The 26,562-nt window shown below is 35.2% G+C and overlaps 1 protein-coding gene across 4 annotated transcripts in view; it reads left to right on the top strand.

Annotated features, from left to right (window-relative positions):
- LOC120331168 (cytospin-A-like) overlaps nucleotides 1-26,562 on the top strand; it is a 72,291-nt gene that overhangs the window by 13,902 nt on the left and 31,827 nt on the right. For 3 of the 4 annotated variants that reach the window (XM_039398213.2, XM_039398212.2, XM_039398216.2), the window contains 4 exons: nucleotides 2,176-2,367; nucleotides 2,743-2,842; nucleotides 3,382-3,484; nucleotides 3,955-4,035. In XM_039398213.2, coding sequence (XP_039254147.1) covers nucleotides 2,176-2,367; nucleotides 2,743-2,842; nucleotides 3,382-3,484; nucleotides 3,955-4,035 — 476 coding nt within the window. The remainder of the gene's footprint in view (nucleotides 1-2,175; nucleotides 2,368-2,742; nucleotides 2,843-3,381; nucleotides 3,485-3,954; nucleotides 4,036-26,562) is intronic. The other variant, XM_039398214.2, reaches the window with a different exon arrangement.

Genomic DNA, 26,562 nt, shown 5'->3' with positions numbered 1-26,562 from the left:
GCGTCGCGACCCACCTTGAATAATTTCGCGCCCCCCTCCCGAAAAATAAATAAATTTCTCCCCAGTCGGGAGACGCTGATTTATAAGCTCATAGATATATCTATAAGAAATAGCTTTAGAACATTTGAAGTTGGTCAGGCCTAATAAGGTATAGCACGCTTTTAAGCAGGTTTCAAGCACGAGACACTCCTCTGTGCATTAAATAGTAATTAGTAGATTTACATTGCGACTTTTATTTGTCCAGAACCATCTGTACATTTAGACAATGATGCGTTCCGTACCTTGTAATTAAGTCAGAATACTTACTAATCGTTTACATTTTTGTTCCCTGCTATTAAACCATATTTAATGAATAACATATATAGATTTGACATTGATGAATTTGGATCAAAAATTTTCGTTCGTGATTTTACGGGTTCCCTATTTTGAATTACATATTATATTCTTTCCCATGGTTCCAATGGGTTATTGTGTCAAAAGCCAGAGGGAACACTTCATGGTCGAGTAGTTCGTTCCTGAAATATCATAATTATACCATTCGTATCTTTCTTGTTTGAATGCTAGGAATATAAAACGTTATTTGGTAAACAGTGCAAGCTATAGATAAGGCATTTTTATCAATGCATTTGTAATATCGCCTCCCAATTTGTCTGACTTGTAGTCACAAGGTTACAGAAGTATAAGTTGTTAAATTTCGAGTGAACTGAGTGGTAGTCACAGAAAGTACTTTTTGTTAAATAAGAGTTGAAATATGTTTAAATCGTGTTTTCCAAAGCGACTGAGGGGTAAGCATTTAACCTGAATTTGAATTTTCTTTTTTATCGTTAAATTTTGGCAAAGATATTAATATCCATTTGCTTGGTAGACGACACTCCAACAATATTTTATGAGAACAGGGGTTTGTAACTAGAACACCTGGACGAATTACGGGTTTCATAAAGACGATTGGTCGCATAAGGAATTAACAAAAAGTAAAATACAATAAAAACAATGTGTTATATTTATAAACGTCTATTACACTTTTTGATTGAGGCTATTTTTATTTTCTTGACTGTTTCGCTAACATCTTTTTGCACAACATCTATACTAGGTTCATATGTTTTTATAAGCGATTCTGAGCCACTCGCAAATTGATATGGTATAACGCTTTCGTCAGTAGTAAGCAGTTGTATGTATGTATTACATTTATTTTTCTTTTCAAATAGAAAGTTTTTTACGGAAAGTAAGCTGTACTCTTCGCAGCATTTTGATTGTCCAATTTTTTTTCATTCACATTGGGGGTCCCCCATATTGTATGCCGAACCATATCCAAATTTTTCAGTTTGCGAATTTTTCCTGTAAAATAAAAACAAGCTCTAGATCTCATTGTGAATGAGTATACATTGTCTTACATTCCTCTGTGGTGCGATGGTAATTTTCTCTGTTTTTCAAACAATATCACAAGTTTTAGTCGTAATTACAGTCGATATCTGATGTATTCGGTACATACTTTTCATAAGGTTTACATATTGCTTACTGTTCATTCCTGATCATCATCATTATGATTACTTATCTGATATATCTATACAATAGGCAAAGAAACAGAGCTGCGACTTGTGGCATTTCTTCATGAATATAAGCAGAATGATAAAAAATAATAATATTCTAGATCACTGGTTCCCAAACTTTTTAATATCGTTACCCCTAACCTAAATCGAATTACCAAAATCAATTATCCCTTTCATAAAAATACAGTAGTCATATCGTTATCGAAGTGCGTGACTAGGCTCATTGAGATGCAATCATTGAATTTTCAGCTTTTCCGCAGTCAAAAAAGTAGTCAAAAGTACCGGAATTATGAAATAAATTAAAACAGTGAACGACTGGATTACCCCATAACCCATAAAATTATCAAATTACTCCTTTGGGAGTAATAACCCCACGTTTGGAAACCACTGTTTTAGATGGTTTGTTGGAGGATTAAAAAATCGTCTGAAAGTTTTAATCGGTGGTACTCTTTATCTTGCTTACCAATAGTACTTTTTATGTTGGATTGTTTTAGTTTTCAATCACGAAATGGATTTTATGTCAGTTCAATTCATATAGCTCATTCTAAATATTGATTTGTTTTATATCTGTATAGTAGTTGCATTATAGTGTATTTGGGTCATCAATTATTCGAATCATTGTTTTCAGGCACTCCGTCGTCCTCATATAATTCCACCCGTCGCCCAGCAACATCGAAAGAAGGGCAAAAATCTTCTGTTGATCGTTTATCACGTGATAAAAATCGTCCGTCCACTGCGTCATCCACTGTATCCAAAACGTCTTCATCTTCAACGACAAGCGCTAGAAGTACGGCGGCCTCTCAGAGGCGAAAGGATTCTGGTAATTTTGATAAATATTAATTAAAACTTCGCCCACATATCACCGGATTTATATAAATGACACTGTTCAGAGTGAATAGCATGTAAACATCTATAATAACTTATTGTTTCGAAATTTTTGCTCAAGCCACTTCTGCTATTAGGTTGTATTGCATTTTATCGAAAAATGAATGAAACAAAAGGAATGCACTTATAGTTATTGGGATTTATTTCATTGAATTCCCTAGTTGTTCCCCTTCTCGGCCCGCATTTTGACTGCATTACAAGAAGGAATGTATTCCATAATTTGTATGATATGATAGCACTTGATTTAATGGCAATGCTTTAAGTGCTCATTGCTAAATCGTTTTGTTTGATTTCATAAACCCTCCTTTAGCAGCGTCAATTTCTCGCGTTAAGCCTGATGACAAGTCAACCTTGGAAGCCAAAATAAAGGATTTGATGGCGACGGCGAAAGGGAAAGACTCTGAAATTAAGTAAGTTTTGATAGTTGTGTCGTTCACTTGTTCGTTGGAATAATTTTAAGAACTTTCAAATGGAGATATGAACCATCTATATATCAATATATTTTCGTAACTTTTTCTATCCTTCCATGTCTTTCTACATTTTTGATGCAATATTGTGTAAGTCAGGCATCAGTGGAATAATATTATTTGCATTGATTAAATTGGTCCATGCTGGTCTGAAATATTTCTGCTTTCAGGCATAACATCAACATGTATTAAATAAAGTTTAGCAATTGGATAAGATGCAGACAATCTTATGTGTAACCGCGACATAATTTTAATCTCATCCGTTGAGCGTCTCTACAATTTTTCTCCGTGGGTGAGTGGCAAAAATATCCACCCGCTACCGAATTGCACGGAATTTAGATTGTTGGAATACTTTGAGACTTTAATCCAGAAAATTTATGTCAAGAGTCCATGTCGATTATTTCTTATCGGTTTGAAAGTCTACGACAAACTTAGGTATAACTACGATTCAGTCACTAAAACCTCGCTCTTGTATATTTCAGATTACTGAGAGAAAAAGTAGAAAGCATGAGTCAAATCATTGAACAGAAACAATCCGGTGCAGAATCCAATGACGAAGCCACAAGTAATTCCACTGAATCTCCAGTAAGTGGATATAACGTTAGATATTCCCAGTTTTTATTTACTGATGTGGAATTAAGATAAAATTTTTACGTCACTCGAAGGAATGTTGTTCGAAAGGTAGAGATAAATTTTAAAATTACGTTTTTAAGGCAAAATGAATGTGTCTGGGAAAATCCGACTCCAACATTTTGGCTCCTAATCCTGACACCGATTTGAAAAATCCGAATTCGGCTCTCGATTCCAGCTTCCGGGAAGTAATATTCCTATGCGAGCTTTCTTCAATAGACTGTTACACATAGCAAACTAATTTTTTTTTTTCATAAAGTTTTGACTTACATTCACACCATGAAGTCTGAATTTTCGATTCCCGACCCCAAGAAATTTGAAAATAGGACTACAACTCCAATCAAAACACGCCAAACACCGACTCCGACTTTACTATTATCTTCAAATCTGTAAATTCGGTACTGTATGTCCTGTTATATTTACAGGAACCTGGTGCTCCTTTATCACCACTGTCCAACACTAATTCCACTGAATCACCCAACACTGAAGAAGTACAATCACTGAAGGTTTGTTTGTTGACAATAAGTGTATTTATACTGATTGTGTGGTGCGCGTGTGTTGCATGTCCAACTTCTGAAACTTCGCTTTGAGTGGGTGCCTGTTTTGTTTGATGGCTTGACTGGAAGACATACAATATCCGCCAGATGACACTAAAGCGTGTAATGTACTGTACGTGGAATATATCGATTTCTTCGAAACCTCACATCCTTGGCGTATTTCGTAATTCTATACGTCTCTTTCGCCGCTAAAATCGAGAATCGTCTTGATATGTCGCGACGGTGTGATTCATTGGCTATAAACTGTCAATCGCCAGTTGTCAGTCGCGTTATGGATTACCCTTTCAACATACCAGAGGCAATGACAAATGTTACAAAGACCATATTACCTGTTTAAGAGATCGAGTCCTCCCACCAAATAGCTGTATATTGATGACATTGTCTGTTCAATATGTGTGTCATACTTTCAGTAACTGAAACGTTAATTAAACAATGTCTTCAGCTTATTACAGTCCGACATTAGAACATGGTACCGGTATGTGCTATATATATAGGAAATTTAACCAAAAATCGCATGAAAGGAAATTGTGCATATATCAGTATTTACTTGATATTTAGAGTCTTAAAACACTTTCGATTATCGTTCGATTTCATATTTTTTTTATCTTGTATATGTAATTCCTCGACTACTATAACATCTGTTTTAAAAGCAGCCGCAAAATGTTGTATTGTTTCAAAATTCAATATTTCCAAGACCTGGGTTCCGGCGCGGCGCAGCTGAAATGCATATATTCTCATTAGCATTGTCTGTGTGAAGGAGAACTGGCCCGAACTCTGTGTATTAATAATGATGGAATATGATATTGTGCGATTGAGCGCAAAAAAAGAAATATTTTTGTAAATAAAGTTATGAAATATCATTCTCGATCAAACGTGGGCGATAGATACACTGCGCTTTTTATGTACCCTTTACCTATCTCCCATCTTTGATTAGTAAGCCTTCATAATCTTCAAAGATTTTCATATATTTGAAGGATTACTAATTATATCTATAATTTCTTTGTCGACACCATATCGGGGTGCGCGAGATTGATTAACGTTTTTTTTGTTTGGCTCGAATTATGATAGATCTAATACGTTTCCATGCTGCTGACCATTTTCCAGGATAGTCCGAGAATGATAAAAATTGATCACGTGATTGACTAACTAATCGTCTTCATCATTTTAAATTGTGGTTAGAAGTTCATTTTCCACTGATGACGCGATGTTTCCCACTTTAAATTTTCGTTTAGAACTAGTTTTATTAACTTGTTATAATTCGCTTTTTCGCCTTCCGTCGTCGTTGTTTTTTAAATAATATTTTGACTGGATATGTATGCAACAGGTGCAATAGATATATGTTTTGGCATATTTATCTGGTTGAAAATTCCTAAAACATTTCGGACGATCATTCCAGGATTCTAGACTCGTGAGTCGTGAGAATAAATCTACCAGACGTCTAGTTTATCTGTGGGGAGGACAGTGCGTTCTAATATCTAATATGTCAACATCGACTTGTGTTCCGTAATTGACTAAAGTACATTACTCTTCAACGTTTAAGCCATGCTTGCACATATGAAACAAGTAAGTGTTTGCATCTTACTTTTCGGATAATTTGTATATCTTGGCATATGTTGTAAATACATACTCACAAAGTATCAATACAAATCGAGTTAAATACACAATTACCGTAACAGCCATTCGTGCACTGTTACAAATCTGTATGATTCTTTATGAACGAACTTTTATCATCAGTATCAAATATATTGACATATCATGTAACAAATTAATGAAATCCATATTTCGTCTTCTTTTATCAAATTTTGTCGACCAATGAACGACGCGACCCACGCGACTGACGTTGATTGACGTAACGCTGTCATTGTTTCACATCATATTGAAAGTATAGAAACGAATCATCAATTCGGACTACTGTATATTTAAACCTGTGTATCACATAAATTTGGTTACTAACTAATATGGAACACTGGTAACAGACGCTACATACCAATACGGACTAGTCCTGCTTCGTGGTTGTCAAACTAGCCCCGTATGCTTCTCTGCTGACATCAATTGCCCGTCTATCGAGACATTTTCAAATTTAGTTTTTTATAATTTTTTTTTCTCATTCAACATGCAATAAAGATACTGTTTCTGTTTGCTGCTACTTGCTGTTTAAAGATTCCACACTGACATATTATATTAGAAATTGAACGTATCTGTCCATAAAAATACTGGAGATCAAAAATTATCTGCGAAGAATATTAGAGGTCTAATTCACATGTTACTCAAGTATTACTACATAACATTTTCATTTCTTTTTTTACTTTTTCTTTTCAAAAGTAGAAATAGATGCCCATCGGGAAATTTATATTGCTAGGAATGTGTTTGTATTTTCATCCCAAGTCACTGCCCAAAATGCAAAACCAACTATTTTACCATGTTTACTGAATGTCACGGTGTAAGCAATAATAATAAGAAATCCGCCACAATAACTGTTCTTTCCAGACATTGTGGCGCTAAATTGGACAAATGTTAAGAAAATACGATAGGTGGGGATCGATTAATGTATCGGATACGAAATATACAACAAAATCTAGCTCTTTATTGTGTTCAATCGAATCATCACGCCCTTAAACCCAAATAAACATCTCTATAGCTCTCAAGTATTTTCTTATGGAATCGGCTCTAACATGGCCACACACTGTTTGTAAAAATATCCAGTAGGTACTCGAGGTACTAATGTTTTGACAGTCCCACAATAGTAATAGCTTTTCCATCAATATCGAGAAAGATTTTCGCGCCATTAATAATAATCTAATGTCATTTAACCGCGTGATTGGCGAAGCGTCATTGTATTGATCTTTTGAATTTTACCAGGCGTAGCGTTATTCAATTGAGTATAGCAGTAATCATAATACAATTGGATTTTGAACATTTTGTTTTGATTTGAAATGGGTACTAATAATAACTCACTGTTATAGACCATGGTAGCACTGAACAGCAGTTTGGGTGGCGCTCCAGAAGTGTGTGTACCAATATGGGGGAAACTAATTTTGTTCGCCTACTTTGCATCAAGTTGTGTAAAGAGACTGAGACCTATTGACAGGGGTATATTCACTTGGCTAACACAGACAGTCGCCGAACTCGTAATAGAACCAAAATGAGGAAAATCTGAATAAAATTATGACCTAACCTTAACCTGGAACACACACTACGGATTACCGTTTGGGTTTAGCAATTAATCGAGAAATTTTTTTAAAAATCATTTCAGCTTTGGTTCAACATAGTAGAACAGGTAGTAATATGCGTTGAAGATGATCAATTTATATGGTTATTTAAACTCTCAAGTATCAGATCTTTTAATAATAACGGGGCCCAGTGTAGCGTTATGGGTATGAGTTATCCATCTACGTAAATGAATAGAAGATAACTTATATTTATTTTTTATGCAAGATTAGGTAATTTGGCATTTTGGGACAAAGGAGTTTTGTTTTCTGTGTTTAAGGATTGAAAAGTCCTACCATTACTCTTAGAGTAATGTATGTCATGTCTTTTTAAGAAATGCAATCAACTTCAATTTCCTGTTAGACATTTAGTAAATCAATTTTAATCTAATTTATGTCTGCATCCGATCAATAGAAATTTTATTATTTTCGTTTACATGCAATAATGAAAAGGAATAGAAATTTGCTGTCTGCTACTCTCAGGCTTGCATAATGCTTAATACGCCTATTTCGCTTTACGAAATGTACGATTCCCGTTATAGGCAAAATCGAAATGAGATCAACAAAAATCCTACGTCATGATGAAATCTGGAATCTATACTTTGATAACAATCAAGACCAATGACATATCAGTGTATTTAGCCTCTTTGAGGTGAAGTTATAATAGTCCCACAAATTTCATAACCTTCGAAACCAAAAACAAGCATACAAAATGCTTAACTTTGATATGTTGAACAGAAATCTCTACTCTCATCCATGCGACTTAGTCATCATCGACTCAGTTTCATACTATTACAAGGTAACAGAATAAACTCTGGTGATTTGAGCTTGCTTTGGGACCGAATTATTATTATAAATTATCCAAAGACTCCATGTTGTACCACTTTTTAGTGTGTTTAAATCCTATTCCTATCTGACTAAAACTAATTATATATCATGTATTATATGGTATTGTTTATGCCTACGGAAATAGGATTTCACTATATAGAAGTATTGTGTGACGGGCTTGTCTTTGGTACTGTTTTGTTATTGCATAAATCGCTCGAACATAAACCGATATTGATAATCGGATATAGGTATTTGTCGGATTATAAGTTGAAGAGTTGTAAAGTTTAAACGTAAGTTGCGGCCTCTCACGTCGATACGGTTTTCGTGGAATTGACCCACGGTGTGAGGTTAACGTGTAACTAAATGACGACAAATGGGATTACCTAATTATCTTGTGATCATTCTATTTTGAATCAGCCATAACTCACCGTACTTTATTGTATTTATATAAACAACGAAAAAAGTGTGTGATATCCGAAATTGTGTTCTACTACTGTATTGCAATTTGAAACTCTAAATTTCGCATAATCCCAAGAAATATATTCTCAGATAAGATGCAGATTTTCCGACCTTGTTTGAAAGGAAAAAAATGTGAACCTAATTTCGGCTTATGCATAAAATCTATATCTATATTTGGAATCAAAATTGGAATATTAAATGATTCATATTACCGTACATTAAATTGAAAAAAACGTTGTGCTTAGGATTCTTTAACAATTCAGGTTCCACTATGGCATGCGATCAACACTTGCCTAACTTGATCTCAATCGCATATTGACATTCTCATGAAATTCAGTTTTTAACCCTAACTGAGATCACACAGCCGTTGAAAATCGCATACCAAAGTAGCACAGATTTATCATTTTCGAAAAAATAACGATCCCGTGTCTAGTTCCGTGACTAATAATTCCAAACGATTCTAGGTCATTGTTGCAATTTGAAAAGGTGGAAATAATTTTATAACGATTTTGTATCACGGGCCTTTGACAGCTTAAATATATACAAACCGCTAGAGCGCAAGACAAGTTATCGTGGGAAAGTCGGTCGTGTTCCGGTCAAACGTTTCGCATAATGTGATTTAATATGAGAAAATTTGTTATATTCGCATCGTACAATTCCGTTTTCATTTCGATGATGACTTGGAATCGCTATATTATTATGTGAGTTTTTTTTTAAAACGACTTTCAGTTTGACTATTTCATTTTTACTTTGTATTTTTACTTACATTTTTTGAAGATGAGAATCAGATTGGTATTTATTTGAAAATACAGAGTGATTATGAAGTCCAATATTACATGAGGTCTAAACCTAAATAAGCACGGAATAAAAAACAAACCTGGTTGAGAGATAGAGTGAATTGACTTTATAACAAATTGAAATTGCAAAAGGACTTTTAATATTCGATTTCCAATTTCTAGCGAGATATAATATTCCAACGATCCATAACGAAAGTTTTACATCTTGTGATCTTGGATTGATCGAATGATTTTCTTTCGTCGACTGATGAACTGGTAATAGGTCATACAGCATTGCCTTGTTCTCCAGACGGATTTATACCTCCCTCATTGAGCGTTTTATTTAAAATTTATTTTATTTCTTCATATTGTTTCCTCGATGTGATCATTTTATTTTTGGGTGGTCTCAACTCTCAAAATCTAAATCGTTCTTCCATCATAATTTGTACAGTGAAATTAGAAAATTGGGACAGAAATGCAGTTCGTTTTATTTTTAAAATTACGTCTATTGACGGTCTGCTTCCTGCCGCTCAACCCCGGATATATCGGCTATTGCTCTTCTAACCTGTAATTTTTCCATTGTCAGGTCAAATCTCTAAACCACCATTGAATTTACTCGTCAAGCAATTTGTTCATACGTTTTATTCCTAAAATAACATCATGTATGGGTATATTTACCACCTTCGACTTCGCCCACCTGACTAAGCCACTTGCCTAGGTTTAGAGATCGAGTAATAGGCGTATTCCTTATTTTGGCGATGATCGATAATTTATTCCTTAAACCGTACAGTTATTGTTCTTTGATAAACATTTTTTGATAGATTTATAGCGATTTCGAAGATGATGGAAATTACAAACCTGATATAGTTGGAATAGGGGGTTCCAATCGCGATTTAAATGTCCCCTTTGGGACACGAAGAATCCTATTTATTTACGTAGACAGAATCGCCACGCACCAATGCAATACCGCTGTGTTGAATATGTTTCATATTTAACAAATAGTTTTTTCATTTTTTCAACCATATTTAAAATTTAGTTTTGCTTTTTTCGATTTCTTTGGATCCCACATATTAATTTTCCTCACTCCGACCTGGTTTATAAAACCAAATGGTCAAACCAAGGCCCTACCTAACCCTGCTTAATTCACTTTCAAAAATAGGTGATTAGGACTTCCCAAACATTGTGTTTCATTTGTTTTTCTATGCCTACCAAAGTTACCACCTGTTTTTGTTTTCCTGGGGCTGGGAGCGGAAATTCTAAATTAACGTTGAAAATTCCAAAATAGTAATAATATGTTACCTCGTATAACATTTTAAAGATCTAATGGTATTTGATTAATGTACTTTAGTAATTACAAACAATCTTATTTGAAACTCACCGAGGCGAATTAACGCTCTTATTAATACAGTTTCGTGATCTATATTTATATGTATAGAATTAATTGAATCTTTTGCAAATTATAGCAATTAACATTGTTTCTTTGTATTGAACTTCCTATCCTATATAACAGGGATGGCGAACCTTTTTCAATGAATGGGTCAAAAATCATATTTTTATCGCGGAACAGAAGAGAGTGGGTCACAGATATTTAATCAATGTTTGTAGGCCTATCTATAAGAAACTTCTGAAACAAATCATAATACAACGATTCTGTTAATGTTGGTGTAGTTTAGTGCTTTACTTTACAGCACTTTATCAGGAACTTTCTATGGCACTCGATTAAGAGTACGAAAACACACATATGAATTACGTTTAGGATGAAGCGGCAAATTATTTTACGGTTCCAAAGAGTTTGAACGGAACTTCAATCTGATAGTATCAGCTTTAACCATATTAAAATCACTTTCACACTGCCCCATTGTTATTCCAGATTTCTAGGTTTTTATTTCAAGTCTGAAAGATTTTGTATTCTCAACGGCTTTGTAGGCGAGAAACTAATAAAATGCAAAGTAGCATCTCGTTCTCGTACAACCTGCAGATGCACTTCTGAAAGAGACAAGACGTTGCGAGAAATGAACATCCATTGGATTGTTATGTCATAAACGATGTCAGAGCCAATAGCTGAATATAGGGTTTTGTTTTTTTATCAATTCTAAAAAAAACTCTTTAATTGGATCAAAAAAAAAACATCGTGTTTTAAAATAAGGGCTTGTTTTAAATCAATTTTTCCCTGTATTTTTTGTATTTTTTTATTAAAATCCCCCTTGCATCGCCGCGAAACTACGCCAAAACGTTGCATTCGATCAGCTGAACACGCAGCCGGAATTATAATTTTAAAAATGTAAGTAAAAATTCCTATTGTGACTTTTACTTCTATTGCGTACATTTATCGCGACTTTCGTATCTCCACAAAAGTCATAATATTTTAACCGGAAAGTTTATCCGCGATATCAAAGAGACGTTTTGAGTAAGAAAAATCATGAAAATTGGCTCACAAGCCTACTACGAAATTATTTAGAGGAATGGCAGCCTTTGACAAAAAGAGTGGTTTGCGATAATGAAGAATAAGCTTACCGGTACATCAACGGCGGATGAGACACGCTAGCCTGGCCTGTGTTAATTGTAAGAGTCCTCTGATGGAAAGACGCCTCAACTAATCTGGTATGACGCCATGATGTGGATTTCGAGTTCATGTATTGACATTTTTCTCATAGAATGAAGGCTTAGCAAGCTTTGTTTTTAAGGTTGAAGTTATAGAGTTTTTCAAGATTATACAAACTCATTTATTCGATCGCATTTCAATTTTCGCAAGGTGGTTTTGTCGCGGGGTCGTTTACGTAATGGCGTTACGTTATCGGTTGCGCCGTACTGCGCCAACCACTGAGATACAACCTGAGAAAGGGTGCATGAGCCTCTATCGTTATTTGTGGCGTTTCGAAGAATTTATTGCAAATAAGAAGTGCTTGGCAAGTTTTTGCATCCATTTTCTTCAACCTATCCAATACAAAAAAAAAATAGTACAGCCATTTTGAACAAAACAGGCAAAAAAACTTGATTTAAAACAATTGTTTTAAAACAATTCTTTTTGAACAAATCCCTATGAATAACGGCACACAACGGTTAGCATGTTAGCATTTTTCCTATTTTATTCGTGCCTTGGCGGGTCACGAATAAAACGCGGTGGGTCACTTTGTGACCCGCGGGTCAGTGGTTCGCCATCCCTGCTATATAAGGTAATGTATATATCTAGGGATAGATTGCCTACTAATGGTCCATTGGTCAAGTTGCGCACCATTCTTTCTTAAGCCCATTTTGTTATTTAGTCTATCTATTTATCTTCATGAAAATGACTTTTCAGATTTTACGGATAAGTTGATGATTTCCACCACATAAGCGTTTCTCTCGTTAAGAATTATTTTTCTTAATTTTGTTCAAAGATTGGCCTACCTTCGTTTTGAAAATTTTATTATGCAGGTTATAATGTACTCATAATATAATTTTCGAATAAGGATAGCCCCTTTTACGTCATAATCTATACCGCATTACGATAGATTCTCATCGATATTGGTTTTCCCTTAGTTCCATAAACACACTTCAAGAACATTTTTTCAAAATTTCTGGAAATAGGTAAAGCTTTATCAAGCACTTGACCTTCACTCGGGGATATTTTGAGCATCCTTAATTAAGTTCAAGCGCTTGTTTTTCATACCTTTTCTATGGGTTACCAACTATATCGTCTATCACTTAAAGTTCATATGTGTTATTGTTTTCTAGTCTTCGATGAATTTATGTGGTTTTATTAGTACACTTCGGTGAGGTCTTTTTGTGTTTATTTTTTCAGATGATTCAATTATTGAGTCTCGCTTGTTCGCCTTACAGGCATGATCTTGTTTAATTCAAGCCACCGGTCATTGCCCAAATTGACATGTATCAGTGATAAATACTGACAATTGTGTGAATGCGATGCTGCAAAGTTTATCATTTCGCAGACGAATTGTCTGATCGTTGTCATGAGAATACAGGCCATTTCTGCCTTGAGGCTAATTTTTTGAAAACCTTATTGAAAATATTATGATGATGTGATTTGTCTACGCCTTGCAACAAACAAGGGGCGTTTTGTTTAGAATATTTTTGTCGGCTGCCATAACAAAAGACCCATTGTACATTCCAAGGCTGTGATGAGATAATGCGATCCAGCTTGAAATTCAACCATCTTGCGTAATCGTATGACCGCACGATACAATATTTTTATTACCTGGTTAGTATACAGAAAGTTGACAAAATTTCACATGCAAAGCGCAAACCTAATCTTAAAATCTTGAGTGGTTTTGATGTTTGGCGGTGAAAATTAGCGAAAAATAAGAATCGTGCGGTCGCATCAAAAGATTTGTATTTACAACTGATATTTAAATTAAAAAACATGTAATAGTCTTAGAACTGTCGGAATTTTATCAATAAGAGAATAAATCGTTTATTATTCTTACTATCTTGGTAACTGGCATACGAATGGTATGTCACGAAATGGAACTGATCTCTTATACTTGATTGGGGGGTAATGCCTGACTGATTTAATAAACTCGATCGAGATAAACTTGAAAATGTTAAGTGAAGTTTATGGATACTAAACCGAGTTATTGGTGTTTCATAATCATTATCTCAGAAGCGAAAACTTATCTCAACGAATCGTTTGTTTGAAAGTTGACGTCATTGCCGAATACCTAGATAGGTTACCGCAAATATTTTATCGTTACCAGTTTATTATCCCCACAGAAATATTTATCACTTGTAATATCCCTACATGGAAGTATTTTCAAACGCCATACAAAAAGTTTAAAATATTCCATCTAGTCTTTCTTGTGTAGAGGCGCGTTAAATTATGGTTTTGAAATCAGATATAAATGTGCGATATAAAACGATGTCATATTTTGCAACATTTGGAATATTTTTAAACGGATTGGAAATTAAGAAAATTAGTACCTTATGAAGGTTTCAAAAATACATTAGTAATAATGCATTAGGAACGTATCAGCGTTTTGAACTTTAATCGACCCAGGAACGCACCACAAATTCATGTTAAATTTCTTTTTGTATTCTGCGGTCACGTGTCTAGTATGGGAATAAAATGAGACTGAAGAGCGGAGAGCAAATTATGAAATATCAAAAAATCCCGAAATTACGGTGGTGCTCGGTTTTGGAATGCCATTTGTGGCCTGGATAATTTCGTGTTGTCGGTTATATTAGTCAACATATCCCCATTCACCTATGGACCATAGTAGACGAACGTTTGATTACTAAATATAAATAATATCTTTATTGCAATCAAAAGTTCATATCGCCAACACGAGAATTGGAAAATATCACATTACATCACACGCGTCGAATTAGTCTTATCTGTTTATGATATTACAAATTACAATGGCCTATTCATTTCTCGTTGTTGGTATCGAAAACGAATCTGTGTTTTTGTTTCTCAGATTGTATAGGGAACGGCACACACAGTCACCATTACGATTTCTTGTAATGCATGTTTATATCAATATAGATTGCCGTATAGACGTTTCAAAGCATGGAGAGCAGTGGTTCTCAAACTTTTTCAGCCGCGCCTCCTATTTAAAATTTGTCTTGCGCCCCACCTAAAAAAAATAGCTAACAATATGCTGTAAATAACGTACGGCGAAAGTATACTTTATTAAAAAAAAACACGTTGAAAATACGAAATAGTATTTTCATTTTTAATTAGCTTCACGCCCCCTCAAAATATTGTCTACGCCTGCCTTGTGGGGCGCGCCCCGCCTTTTGAGAACCACTGATGTAGAGGCTTTCTAAACAAAATTACAATTTTTCAAGCTAGATTCCTCATATCAAATCCACATTACATGCCAGTGTTGACAGCTATTTACTTTGTACGGTAGAATTCGGAATTGATACCAAACTTCGACTGATTTCACTAAATAAACGAAACAATACCATTTTCGTAACAATACTACCGTAATCATAAGTTTTTCATTTATTTATATTCAGTCAGGCTTCGTCGAACGATACGTCTCTGTATGGTCAAATTTCGACGATATCTCTAGTTGACTTATATGGTGAAGCAGCATGTTTGTAAGTACTTACTCAATGCCTATCTGTTAGTGGGTCCGTTCTACGGACTGTATGGATAAAACGGCAATATTGAGTGGTTCAATTATCTTGCATCACATTCCACAAAGTTTATTCTACTATCGTTTCGTCTTACCTATGTCAGCCATTCCCAGTCAAAGCGTTTACAAAAGTGATAACAAATTAACATCATGTAGTATATAAATTTGTATTCGTCATTGTTGCTGTGGTCAGCTTCAAGAAGTGTGATATTATTTACTTCTTCGTTTATTGTATCAACTATCTTGCTTCAGGCTGCTATATCTTACCTGGGCATTGATTTTATTACCCCAAATCGCTGTCGGCCATCGTTAAAGTCTAAATTGTCGTAGTCTATGACTGAAATCCCAGATTCAGTCTGGACTGTAACAACTGTCGTAATGAAGTTGCGTCACGAAACAATTTTCGGAAATCGAAGTTGCCGTTGTCGATGAATCTATTCCAAATGATTGCGCTTTGATGTTTTAACGATTTTTTTCCAATCACGAGCCTGTAATAATTGAGGCTTGATAGGCTCAATTATCAATGGTCCATTTCTATTCCAAGATATTTCAAATACTACGAATTAATTGTAATTGTGTATTGCTGCTTTCAAGATAATATACCTCCAGCACGTTTTTTACCAAAATTACCGATTCTCGACCATAATTGCTAATTTACCAACCAATTGACCTTCGTATACGCACAGGTGGTTCTCGCTTCCGTTTCAAGTCAACAGAACTGGTTTCTATTTTTTTCATAGGTCTCGATTTTTAGGAAACAAGAGTTGCGTGTTTATATGTTGATTGCAGTGCTGTACGTGCGCTCGGTAATTTTACACCAGCAGTCTGGCACTAACCAAGCGGTTATTCGATCCACCAAAATTGCATTTACATTACGCAAGAACGAGTATGCCAAATAAGTTTAACCCAAATGAGTGGATATTGTGTGGAAACACTGAGCTCACCTAGGTACAGAGATATTCATGTACTTTTCTTCAAATGTATGTTTAATATAGCCATATAAGGAAGGATACGTGTTACAGGGAGTAACTAAATAATGAAAGCTCTCGCCTTTTGCATTGATCCTAATTTACATACCGGTAAGCGAATTTGAATAACGATCAAGACGATTTTGATCTACCTTAATTTTTCACTTCGACCATTTTGCGTGCAACATTCAAATGCTGCAAACTGTTCGTTATCAATTGCTCGTATTAACACAGAGATTTTTTTCCGCTTTTCGATTAAGCTTCGAGACGAGAACTTTTTATCACGATAGGATAGAATTTCAATTTTTCATCCAAGTACAGGGACGATAGATACGAGTCATTGCTTTTCAAAAGACCGGATGTTTTCTTGTTTGGCTCAGCCTTTTTGCTATTCAGTTTTGTTTCACCCCATAATGTGACGAATTGCGATTTTATTTTTTGTAACTAACCAGGAACCGCAGGCTATGTTTGCAGGGCCGTAACACTATCCGCACCATTGTATACTCTGATAACGTCTGTCGATGTTCGAACATTTTATCAGAAATATTGTTGGCGCTGCTGCTATCTTGTAATTCATCGTTCTCTGATCGGTTTTACTTCTGTTTGTGTCAGATTGGGTATAAATAAAATTTTAGAATATGTTGATATTGCAGAATAATAACTGAATTCGAATTTCAACATCACTGTTTATCCTAAATTGGTCTACAAATATCGTTTTCAAGCGCATGCATTTCTTCCCCACCCAGAGGGCAAAATATTTAGTAGACGCAATGCTAAGTGGCAAAAATTACAGTTCTTACAAAACAACTATCGACATATCAGTGGATGCTTGTTCAAACTTGTTCGGATCCTATATCACAAAATGAACAAATAGAAAAATCTTGCACAATTATGCATAGAAGTATCTTTGGCTATAGAATTTTGGGTGGAAAATACTATACTGTATTACGTTCTTGTTGCGCGACAATTTCATTCTACTTTTACAGAATATTATGCCATATGAAAGTAAAACTATCAGGTAGAAAAATCCAACGCCATTTGCAACGCTACCTAGTTGTTATTGACTTTAGTAGAGTACGATTTAGGCAATATATGATGTAATTGCCAAATGCATCACTTTACTGTTCTATTGCTAGTTGTAGGCGTTAATACTAGTAACATCGTTTTCGACTAAAATTTCTTCTGCTTGAAAATTGGTCCAAATAGCTTCACGTGTAAGGGCCCAAGAATCGGTTCCGGTTGGTAACTTATCTGATAAAGATTTTCAAGGGTTTTGATTCTTGTCTAAGATTGCTACACAAATAAGCGTGTTCAATAGTTATTGAGTAGATAAGGCTCGGGTGAGCTTCGTTTGACGTAGGTTATTAAGTGTACAAAACAAATTTCAACTCTCGGAAGGCTTCTCGACAAGCGTTTTTCCAATGAAAAATAATACGAAATTTACATCATGATGTAATTTAATTTTCTTATTTTGATTATCGGGCAATTGTGATCCGCGAAACAGTAGTATTAATTATGCCCTTCTTTTCCATAAATGTTTTTTTTAACCATGAAAGTTTTCTGTCTAGTATATGCCACGAAAACGATGCCTTATACCTACCTATATAGAAGACATATATGATAGGCAATAAGGCAAGCATCATATCGTAAGTGAAGACTAATAATATCAATGTCAATATTGTTATGCGTCTGAAGCCAAATGATATATATTTTTCTCTAATGTAGGCTACATTCCAATCATTTGCCCGACTATGCTACTTAACTTCAAGGTTATTAAAGCAAGTACTGCTAATTTTAAGATTTATTGGATGAAAAATTAATCCCTGGGTTTTAGGAAGTCAATGAAGTAAAAAAGCCTCGTCGATTATATAATTCCAAATCTAAGGAAATTCTTATACATATAATTGTATGAAAGACTTGAATAGCATTTGAATTATTTCTATTCGGAATCTATATCAGGCCCAAATATAAAACCAATTGTTTGATGATCTACCAGACATTATTATATATCGATGGTACCAATTGTGTAATCACGTTATTGGTAAATACCTTTGTCGCGTCACTTATGTACGACGACACTATTCAACTCAAATGTTGGGCGGAGTTGTCCTTTGATTGAAACAATGGCCCACAAAAATGAACCCGTGTTAAGTAAAAAGTCACATGGCTTAATTTTACATCCTATTCATAATTTAGGCACATAGAGAATTTACAATAACCTATGGCATGTGTACGATTTATTTTATGTACAATACGCATTGCTGGAGGCACTGTATGTACTATGTATATAAATATAAATGGGTTTTGTAATTATGATCGTGAGAATGTTGCTGAGAGTAATGACATTCGTGCAGGAATGATTAGGTGAAGTAAAGGCTAGTTATCTGTTGAATCTAAATCTATTGGTGAATAGAGTCATACTTTCTTTCATTATGCAATTTTCCCCTTTTGAATGTGGCTCAGTGATGAACTATCTTTGTCTTCGATTCATGCGTTCATACGGTGCGTTTTAAAAGATTTTTTATACACCAGGCATATTCACATCTTGACTTTCAATGAAGCTCTGTATACTTGCGCAAGGAGCCGGAGTTTTGGAAGGGCCTGAACTTATCTGGTTTAGCATTGCCAATGAACTTTATTACTCCCAGAGTGAGGCCATGGGTAAGGGATATGAACCCGAAATTTTCCCAGTTTTATCCAACGCTGCAACGACTAGGCCTGAAACAGCCCACAATAACTAACGCAATTTGTATTGCTACAAATGTCCATGATTGCAACACATCGTATTTATTGACGGCATAATCATTTTATTTCAATTTGTGGAAAGTGTTGCTCATCTGTAGTAATGGCTTGTTCGATAGTCGCACTTTCATGGGAAGGGTCACAGGCCAAGCCCTTCATTACAAATTATAAATTGCTCGATGTTTCCTATAAAGGGATCTCTAGCCTCACTAATGCCTCGCGCCAGGGGATTTGGGTATAAATATTGGCTCTGGTTTGATCTCCGACCCCAATGTACGTCAGAGATACCGATAAAACTGACATTACGTTTCATAAATGAGGAGATGAATAGGCTTTTTATAGATGGGTAGATAGAGTGACCTATCGTAGACAGTATCGTATGAGCACTATCTAAATACTAAATGGCTACATTTGTATTTGTGAGAGAAATAAAATTGTAATTAATAATTTGCAACCGCATGTTGGGAATAGGAATGGCTTGTTTGGCTATCATGTAGAGTAGACAGCGGTTTCATAACAGTATCGTTTTCTTTCCCTTCCTCGCTGTAACGTTTTCGCTTTCCGTCATTATTTTTATAGGAATGTAATGGAAATGTTATTCTACTCTTTTTCCCGTTAGTCATCATTTAATTGTTGTTTTCTTTTTACCGTATTGACGTTATTCGTTTTCCACTTAGACCACGGTTTTATTGCTTTTCCTAAATCCTTTTATCGGCCAGCGCTGGATCGCTTTTATATCTCGTGATTCTACTGTACATTGTATCGTCAATATTTTTGTTTCAAGTTTCCTAGTTTGTTGTTCGAAGTAATCCGTAATTTACAGCTCAAATCACGTTTTGTATAGTTTTACGATTGTTTTATTTCATTTTCTTACGTCAAACTGTGACGTAAGTAACGATCACAGTTTATGCACAATCGTAGTTTATTTAGTTTGTTTACTCACCCATAGGTCGTGCTTCGGGTCCCACCTCACGCCGGATTAAGTAACCTGCGTAATGATACCCTTCAGTCAATTGAATCCAATATTTTATGGAAGACTGCTTTTGTATCGGAGGATCGTTATATCAGGAGACCACAAGTTTCATCCTTTCGCTACATACAATGAAATTGACATTTATTTAGTAGGCAATTTAGCCATGTTTGGCTATGATTTATACAGGGTGAAACAAAAAAAACAACCCATGTTATTTGGAACATATTCCAGCTAGACTCTAGAGAGAACATAACTTTTGTGAATAGCATCCTACATTACTGAGACTTTTGGGGCACAATCATACACATACAGAAAGTTCAAGTGTTGAATAATTTGCTTTATTTTCGTAAGAGTAACTGGTTATGGTTTTTGTTTCTTGGTCATCATTTTATTAACAAGTTCCAAAAGTTCTCTTTGGCAAAATGTTTTTGTAAAATTGACGGTGAGTTGTTTTTATGCGGTATTACTATTCAGAAAAGGTTGATATAAATCGACTATGGTCATTGATGTTGCGCGCTCCCGGAGGTCGGGCCCTTGTCTGATCTATGCACGACGAAAAGTCATGTCTAGTCAAAGGCTTTCGTGGAATCGCCAATACCGGCTTTTTGATTGTTATTATTTTGTTACGCTAATAAACTCCCGCCCACCTGCGAATTGGAAAAATGTTTTGCTTGGCGTACAAATATGCAACGCAATCGTAAATCACGGTTTACTATTTAGAATCGTAAAATTCTAGTCTCGCAACATTGGCGGGTATTATTTACTATTCCCACCCAGAGTTTTTGGAAATACAATCGAATACCATTAGCAAATTGCGCATAGCCTGAACCAGAGTACTATACAACGACGAGTCACAAAAAAAGTTTTTTTTTTAAGGAATTGCGTATAATAAACCTAGTGGGATGAATGGTGCTAGTTGTTAATTATGTATGGTTATAGCTGGTGTTATTTTGAGTTTTTTGATTCGCAATCCACACTGTGAAATATCAATGTAAGTCACGGATGAAAATTTCTCCACCTACATTCTTTACCGGTGTTTCAAAAATGTCATCCTTCACATTCTCCCCTATTTATCTATTTGGCCTTCTGTTCTGGGTTAGAGTAGCTACATATTATGGGGAAAATGGTTGAAGTACGCCTATGAAGTGAGATAAATGCTATGTTCTAGGTTAGGATATATATAATAATTAGGCAGAAGTATTTATATTTAGTGACTTCCAAATAAATGAGACAAGCGTGACACGTGTTTGAGACGCTTGTTTTTATACTCGCATTTAAACTCCAATTTCACTTTTTCAATATCTGATCTTATCAGATCTCCAACTTCTTTCTCTGATCATTCGTAATATATCCAATATTTCAGTTTCCTATTGCGTCACAATGATTATAATTTTTTCAAAGTGCATATACGTGCCAAATGGAACTTCAGTTTATCAACATCAGTATGACCCGAGTCCTGCTCATCAACAATAGCCCCATTCATTCGGTGAAATAAAAATTCAAGCTAACCAAACATGTTCGGGGATGAAACGCGACGCAAGGCGCGTTTTATCCGCGGAACATGTTTAGTAAAGTTCCATATTTGGTTGAACTAATATTAAATTGATATAAGGGCGTGTTGATAATAATTTCAGTACTTCCGTTGTCCGTATACCAGTTTCATTGAGTTATACTCTTTTATGGGATTTGTATTTGCATTGAGATCAAGTTTTTATATGAATTAAAGGGCTGTCTTTGAAATAAATATTTTTCCGCCTGTCTATTGCGGGCTTACATTATGAATTTGATATATCATTAATCATGAAATGCCAAAATCAGATTTTTGATAAGAAAGCCCAAGTCGCTTTTTTCCTATTTTCATCTGGCGTAAGGTTTCATTTAATTAAACTTTTAAAATTAACTTAGATATATGCAATCACCCATCGAGGTGGAAGCTTGCTGTTTCGCATCCGTTTATTTTTATGAACTGCTTCGTCAATTTAAACCTACCGGCTCAGTATTCTTGTGGTTAGGTATTCATTGCTGATAAATCTTTTATTACCAGATTCTTGCATACGATCTTTTTAAATGTAAAATACAGAAGCCCGTACGAACTTTGTCTTTACTTCTCCTTGATTTTCAACATCCTAATTTACCCACCCAGCAAGGCACGAGAATAACGATTCTACTTTCAATTTGTTCCAACAAGTGATTTTGTTTAGAATATCGAAATATATACGTAAGTTATTGTGGATTTCCGTGAAAACGTTTCGCAAAGCATGCCGATTTCTCAGTCGGGGTGGAATTCTTCCCCAGTGATAGATCTTGTCGTTCTTGGGGAGGTATTTTGCTCTGTATTCGATGTAGTATTACTAATATTATTTAGTTCTTTATTCTCTTCATTATACTTACCAGCAGGCTTGTCCATGGTACACATTTTTCTGTCCCATTCCCATCCCATAGCAATTATGCCTGTCCCATCCCATCCGATGGGATTTCCCTGAGAAAAAAAAATTCAATAAAAATTGTTGAATTTAGGTTTAGCGTCCACTAAATAGGATTACATATATGAAGAGACATGCAAAACAACAAAATTTGCAGACTTTTTAACTTTAAATTCATAAATATTATACACGTGTCAACCAGCTTCACGAAGTATATTGTCAATGCTGAATATATTTTGGTCCTTATAACTAACAAGAGAGCTATGCTCAAATATGTGGACACGAAGTCCATATCAAAATGTTTTACCATCAAAATCATGCGGTTTTCGTGTCCCATGGGATATAAAAATGTGTCCCGTCCCATCCTATCCCATGGACAAGCCTGCTTACCAGTATATATGCACACGTAACGTTTCAAACGTCCTTTTAAGATTGGATATATGAAGTACCTCTTATGCATAGTGAGGGAGGTATAAAGAGTACCAAGAGAGTCGAAAGGACGAATTTGAGGAAAGAAGTTGCCAGTGTGTTCGGGAAGTTGATTAGTCAATTCGAGATTGGCTAAATTTTTAATTGTGTTTATGATATTCGATTTCGCATATGCTTATTCAGAGGTTGTATATTCAATGCGTACGATAAATGAGAGACCTCGTGGGTATATTTGTATTCTGTTGTTTTCGACTGATTTCGAAAAACACAGATTAGTTACTCAGCATCAAAGTCGCGGTTTCGTCGAAAAACAGTTTCTGAGGTCGTTTTGTACTTCCTCTCGCTGTTTGGTTGGTTGGCAATTATCTTCCAAATATTCATAAAATTTGGTTTGAAGTTCAATATTTGTTTGAAGTTTGTTATTCAAAAACTGTGCTTTTAAAAAACGGTGTATTTTGAATGTAAATGTATACTCAATTTATCTCGCATACGCTGGAAACATCACACATGGAATCTAACTCGATTTTGCAGTACACATCAATCGTCTTCAACGCCATGGCAATAGCCGCGCTTGACATTTCTTAGAAAGCGTAAGACATTCGCTTTCAATCTTGGATGACGTTTTTAGTAATCATCAGAATCGGGTTGTCGTCAATCCTGGCTTTTCAATACATCGCTCTAATATGAATTGATTTGTCCACATACGCATGTAAATTCTTGTTCGGTGTGCTACATCATTCTTAGTTGTATATTGAAAATGACGCACGGTATATTGTATATTTACGTAACTGCTTGTGCATTGGAATTTATTATACATGCATATTGCATTCCAAGCATTTTGTAAGTTGTTTGGCCTTACCTTATGAGTATTATTTGCATCAGATATGTGACCTTAAAAATACTTGCATCAGTTTAATGTAAACTTCAGGAAAAAAAACGAAATTTCGTGCTCGCATCTTTTATGCGTTAATCCTTCTTGTCGTTATCATCCTTGAAAAATTCTGTTTAATAACTTATCTATGTATATATCTTGTTTGACCTTTAGTATCGACTCTAGGTCGGTTTACATTTTAGGCATGGAAGGATTCTAACTTTCGTGTATTTCGGGCTTTGAATGCTATAAACTGACGTACGCGGACAATTTTCCCAGGCGGTCAGTTCATTTGACCCAACCGCAAGCTATCTTTTATCGCGTTAAACGATTACGTCTTTAATGAAAGCTGGGCTGACCCCTGTCAAACGGGGGCATCGCTTCTTGATCTTTTTTCTGGTCTATTTTTTCAAAATTAAACAAAAGCTGTTTTTCTGTGGTCCAAAAATCACGCGTGTAAAATGAACCACAAAAATGATTCATCTATTGACCAGGGTTAGTCGAACATATTCCGTCGTAAAATTTAAGTTTAGTCGTTATTAGTCTTATCGCGGTCACAATCAACGATGTGTGCGGTTGTCCTTTGAATTATCGTGTCGCGAACCACTTAGCCCCTTGACGAACCTATTTGATGTTAATAGATCTTGAAATATTGATATGAAACATCAATGCTTATCGAGGTCATTAACGTTATTTATTCTCATAAATTGCCTGTTTTGTGTTTATTGTTATCTCTATACACCAACTATACCAAGCGGCCACAACAACATATTTTCCAATATCATTTTCACATTAGACTTATTATTGGAAGAATGAAGATGGCTTTGCTAGATAAATAGGAAAAGCTAGACTGGTACCTTTGCTATGAAAAAGGACATGCTTATCCATGAATAATTTGTAAGATCCTTAGATTCTTATGCATATTATGCACACTACCACAAGTAATTATTAATTATCCATCAACTGGTTGAACTATGTTTGAAGGGAACCGTGTTTCATTTAAAAAATATTATAGATTGTATTATGACCCCCATTGCACAATTGCTGAAGGACTGGGAATTTGATAATCTGCAGTTGCTAAGCGTTAACCTAATGACCCCTGGTGTTCCTGGGTCATTTTGACACCCCTCTATAATTTTTTTAATATTTCACCAACCAAAAATGCCAAAGACATCATTAATGTGTCCATAAAAGCTTATTTTCGTCGCTTTCCACTAAAACGCGCCCACATTACGTAGCGTAAATGCGTCCGACCATATGCCAGTAAGAGAGAAATTTCAAAAAATTTCGAGAAAAAGTTTCTCACTTTTAACGCTGTGGTCAACACGTGATTGATATGCGAGAGAAAGAGTTTTCCTTTGGACGAGTTTTACGTCACCTTCAAAATAAAACAAAAGTGGAATTTGTAAGTGAAGTGATATTCGTTTTATCGAAGAGCATTTGATCGCGTGCTGTCTGGTATCTTTGTTTGTTTATTATGAGCCGGAGAACGTTGCTCGCGCGTTCAAAATACTTCGTTCTCAACTAACAACAAATATTTGTTTATTTTTAAGCTTTGAAATACTCATACAAATAAATTTGACCTTGTTGCAAAATAAAAATTATACATAAAAAAAATATGATGACGTCGCCGTAATTGAGAACACTCGGATCAAGCATGGATAATTTAAACTGAAACATTTTGAGTTTTGAAATTGGTTTTGTTCACATGCAGACCACTATGAAATACTATTAACCCCCCAAAATAGATTTAATTTAGCCATAATCCCAAGTTATGACACAGATCTGGAATTTATGACCGGGCCGATCCTAGAGAGAGAGCGTTGAGATAACTCGTGCTGTCCTGCAGACTCCGAAATTTTTATCTCAGTTGCCAAAGTAGGACGTATAATTTCAATGAAAATGAGATTTGTAATTTTGTTGATTGGCGGTTACATGTCAAGATTAGGTTAAACGAGTTTGTTTACTCCTATCGGAACTTTTTCATGCCATTTATGATATTTCCATTAGGATTGAAACTTCCCATATAAACATTTTTGGTCTCTGATTCAAAACATTCCCCATTATACACAATTTTTACACCCACATCAACTCGATCTCTAATAGTTGATAAACATCATTGTTCGATTAAAATTTCAAACAAAAAAGCCAAGCTGAGGAAAGCTGGGTGTCATATATTTTTCACGATCGTGTTAAAGACGTGATTCACGTCGGTAATCTAATTCGCCATGCGATTTTCTGGCGTCAATGACGTATTGTTTTTAATTGGCCAATTTTGCGTGAAATCCCCAGCGATTGTAGGCGAAACGAGTGTAACGCGCACTTTCAAATAGTTAAAAAGTAATTATCACAAGAATTTGCTCGGTCGGAGTTGATTTTGTAACGTTGCATTTTAACGTGTGCACTTCTAGTCGCTTCATTATAGATTGAGAATTTAGGATCAAGTAATCTCGGAAAATCAAGTTACTGTGGATACTGGTGGATAGTTAGAATGGTCAGCGATAGCTTCAGATTTTGGTGACAAACAAAAATGTCGCCTGTCTACTCAGCAATGTACTTTTCGATGGATGTACGTCGCATTGACGGGCAATTTCTATATGTGAACCTAATCTGATGTTTCTGTCTGTTGGCCAAATAGTATGAAGGTATGAATCAACGACGCACATTCTCCAAAAATTGCCCATCATTTTGTATTTGTTCAGCCCTATGCGATACAAA

The sequence above is a fragment of the Styela clava genome, chromosome 6 (assembly GCF_964204865.1).
Source record: "Styela clava chromosome 6, kaStyClav1.hap1.2, whole genome shotgun sequence".
Classification (NCBI taxonomy): domain Eukaryota; kingdom Metazoa; phylum Chordata; class Ascidiacea; order Stolidobranchia; family Styelidae; genus Styela; species Styela clava.
Note: the sequence above shows the minus strand (reverse complement) of the source record. Positions and strands in the feature narration are given on the sequence as shown.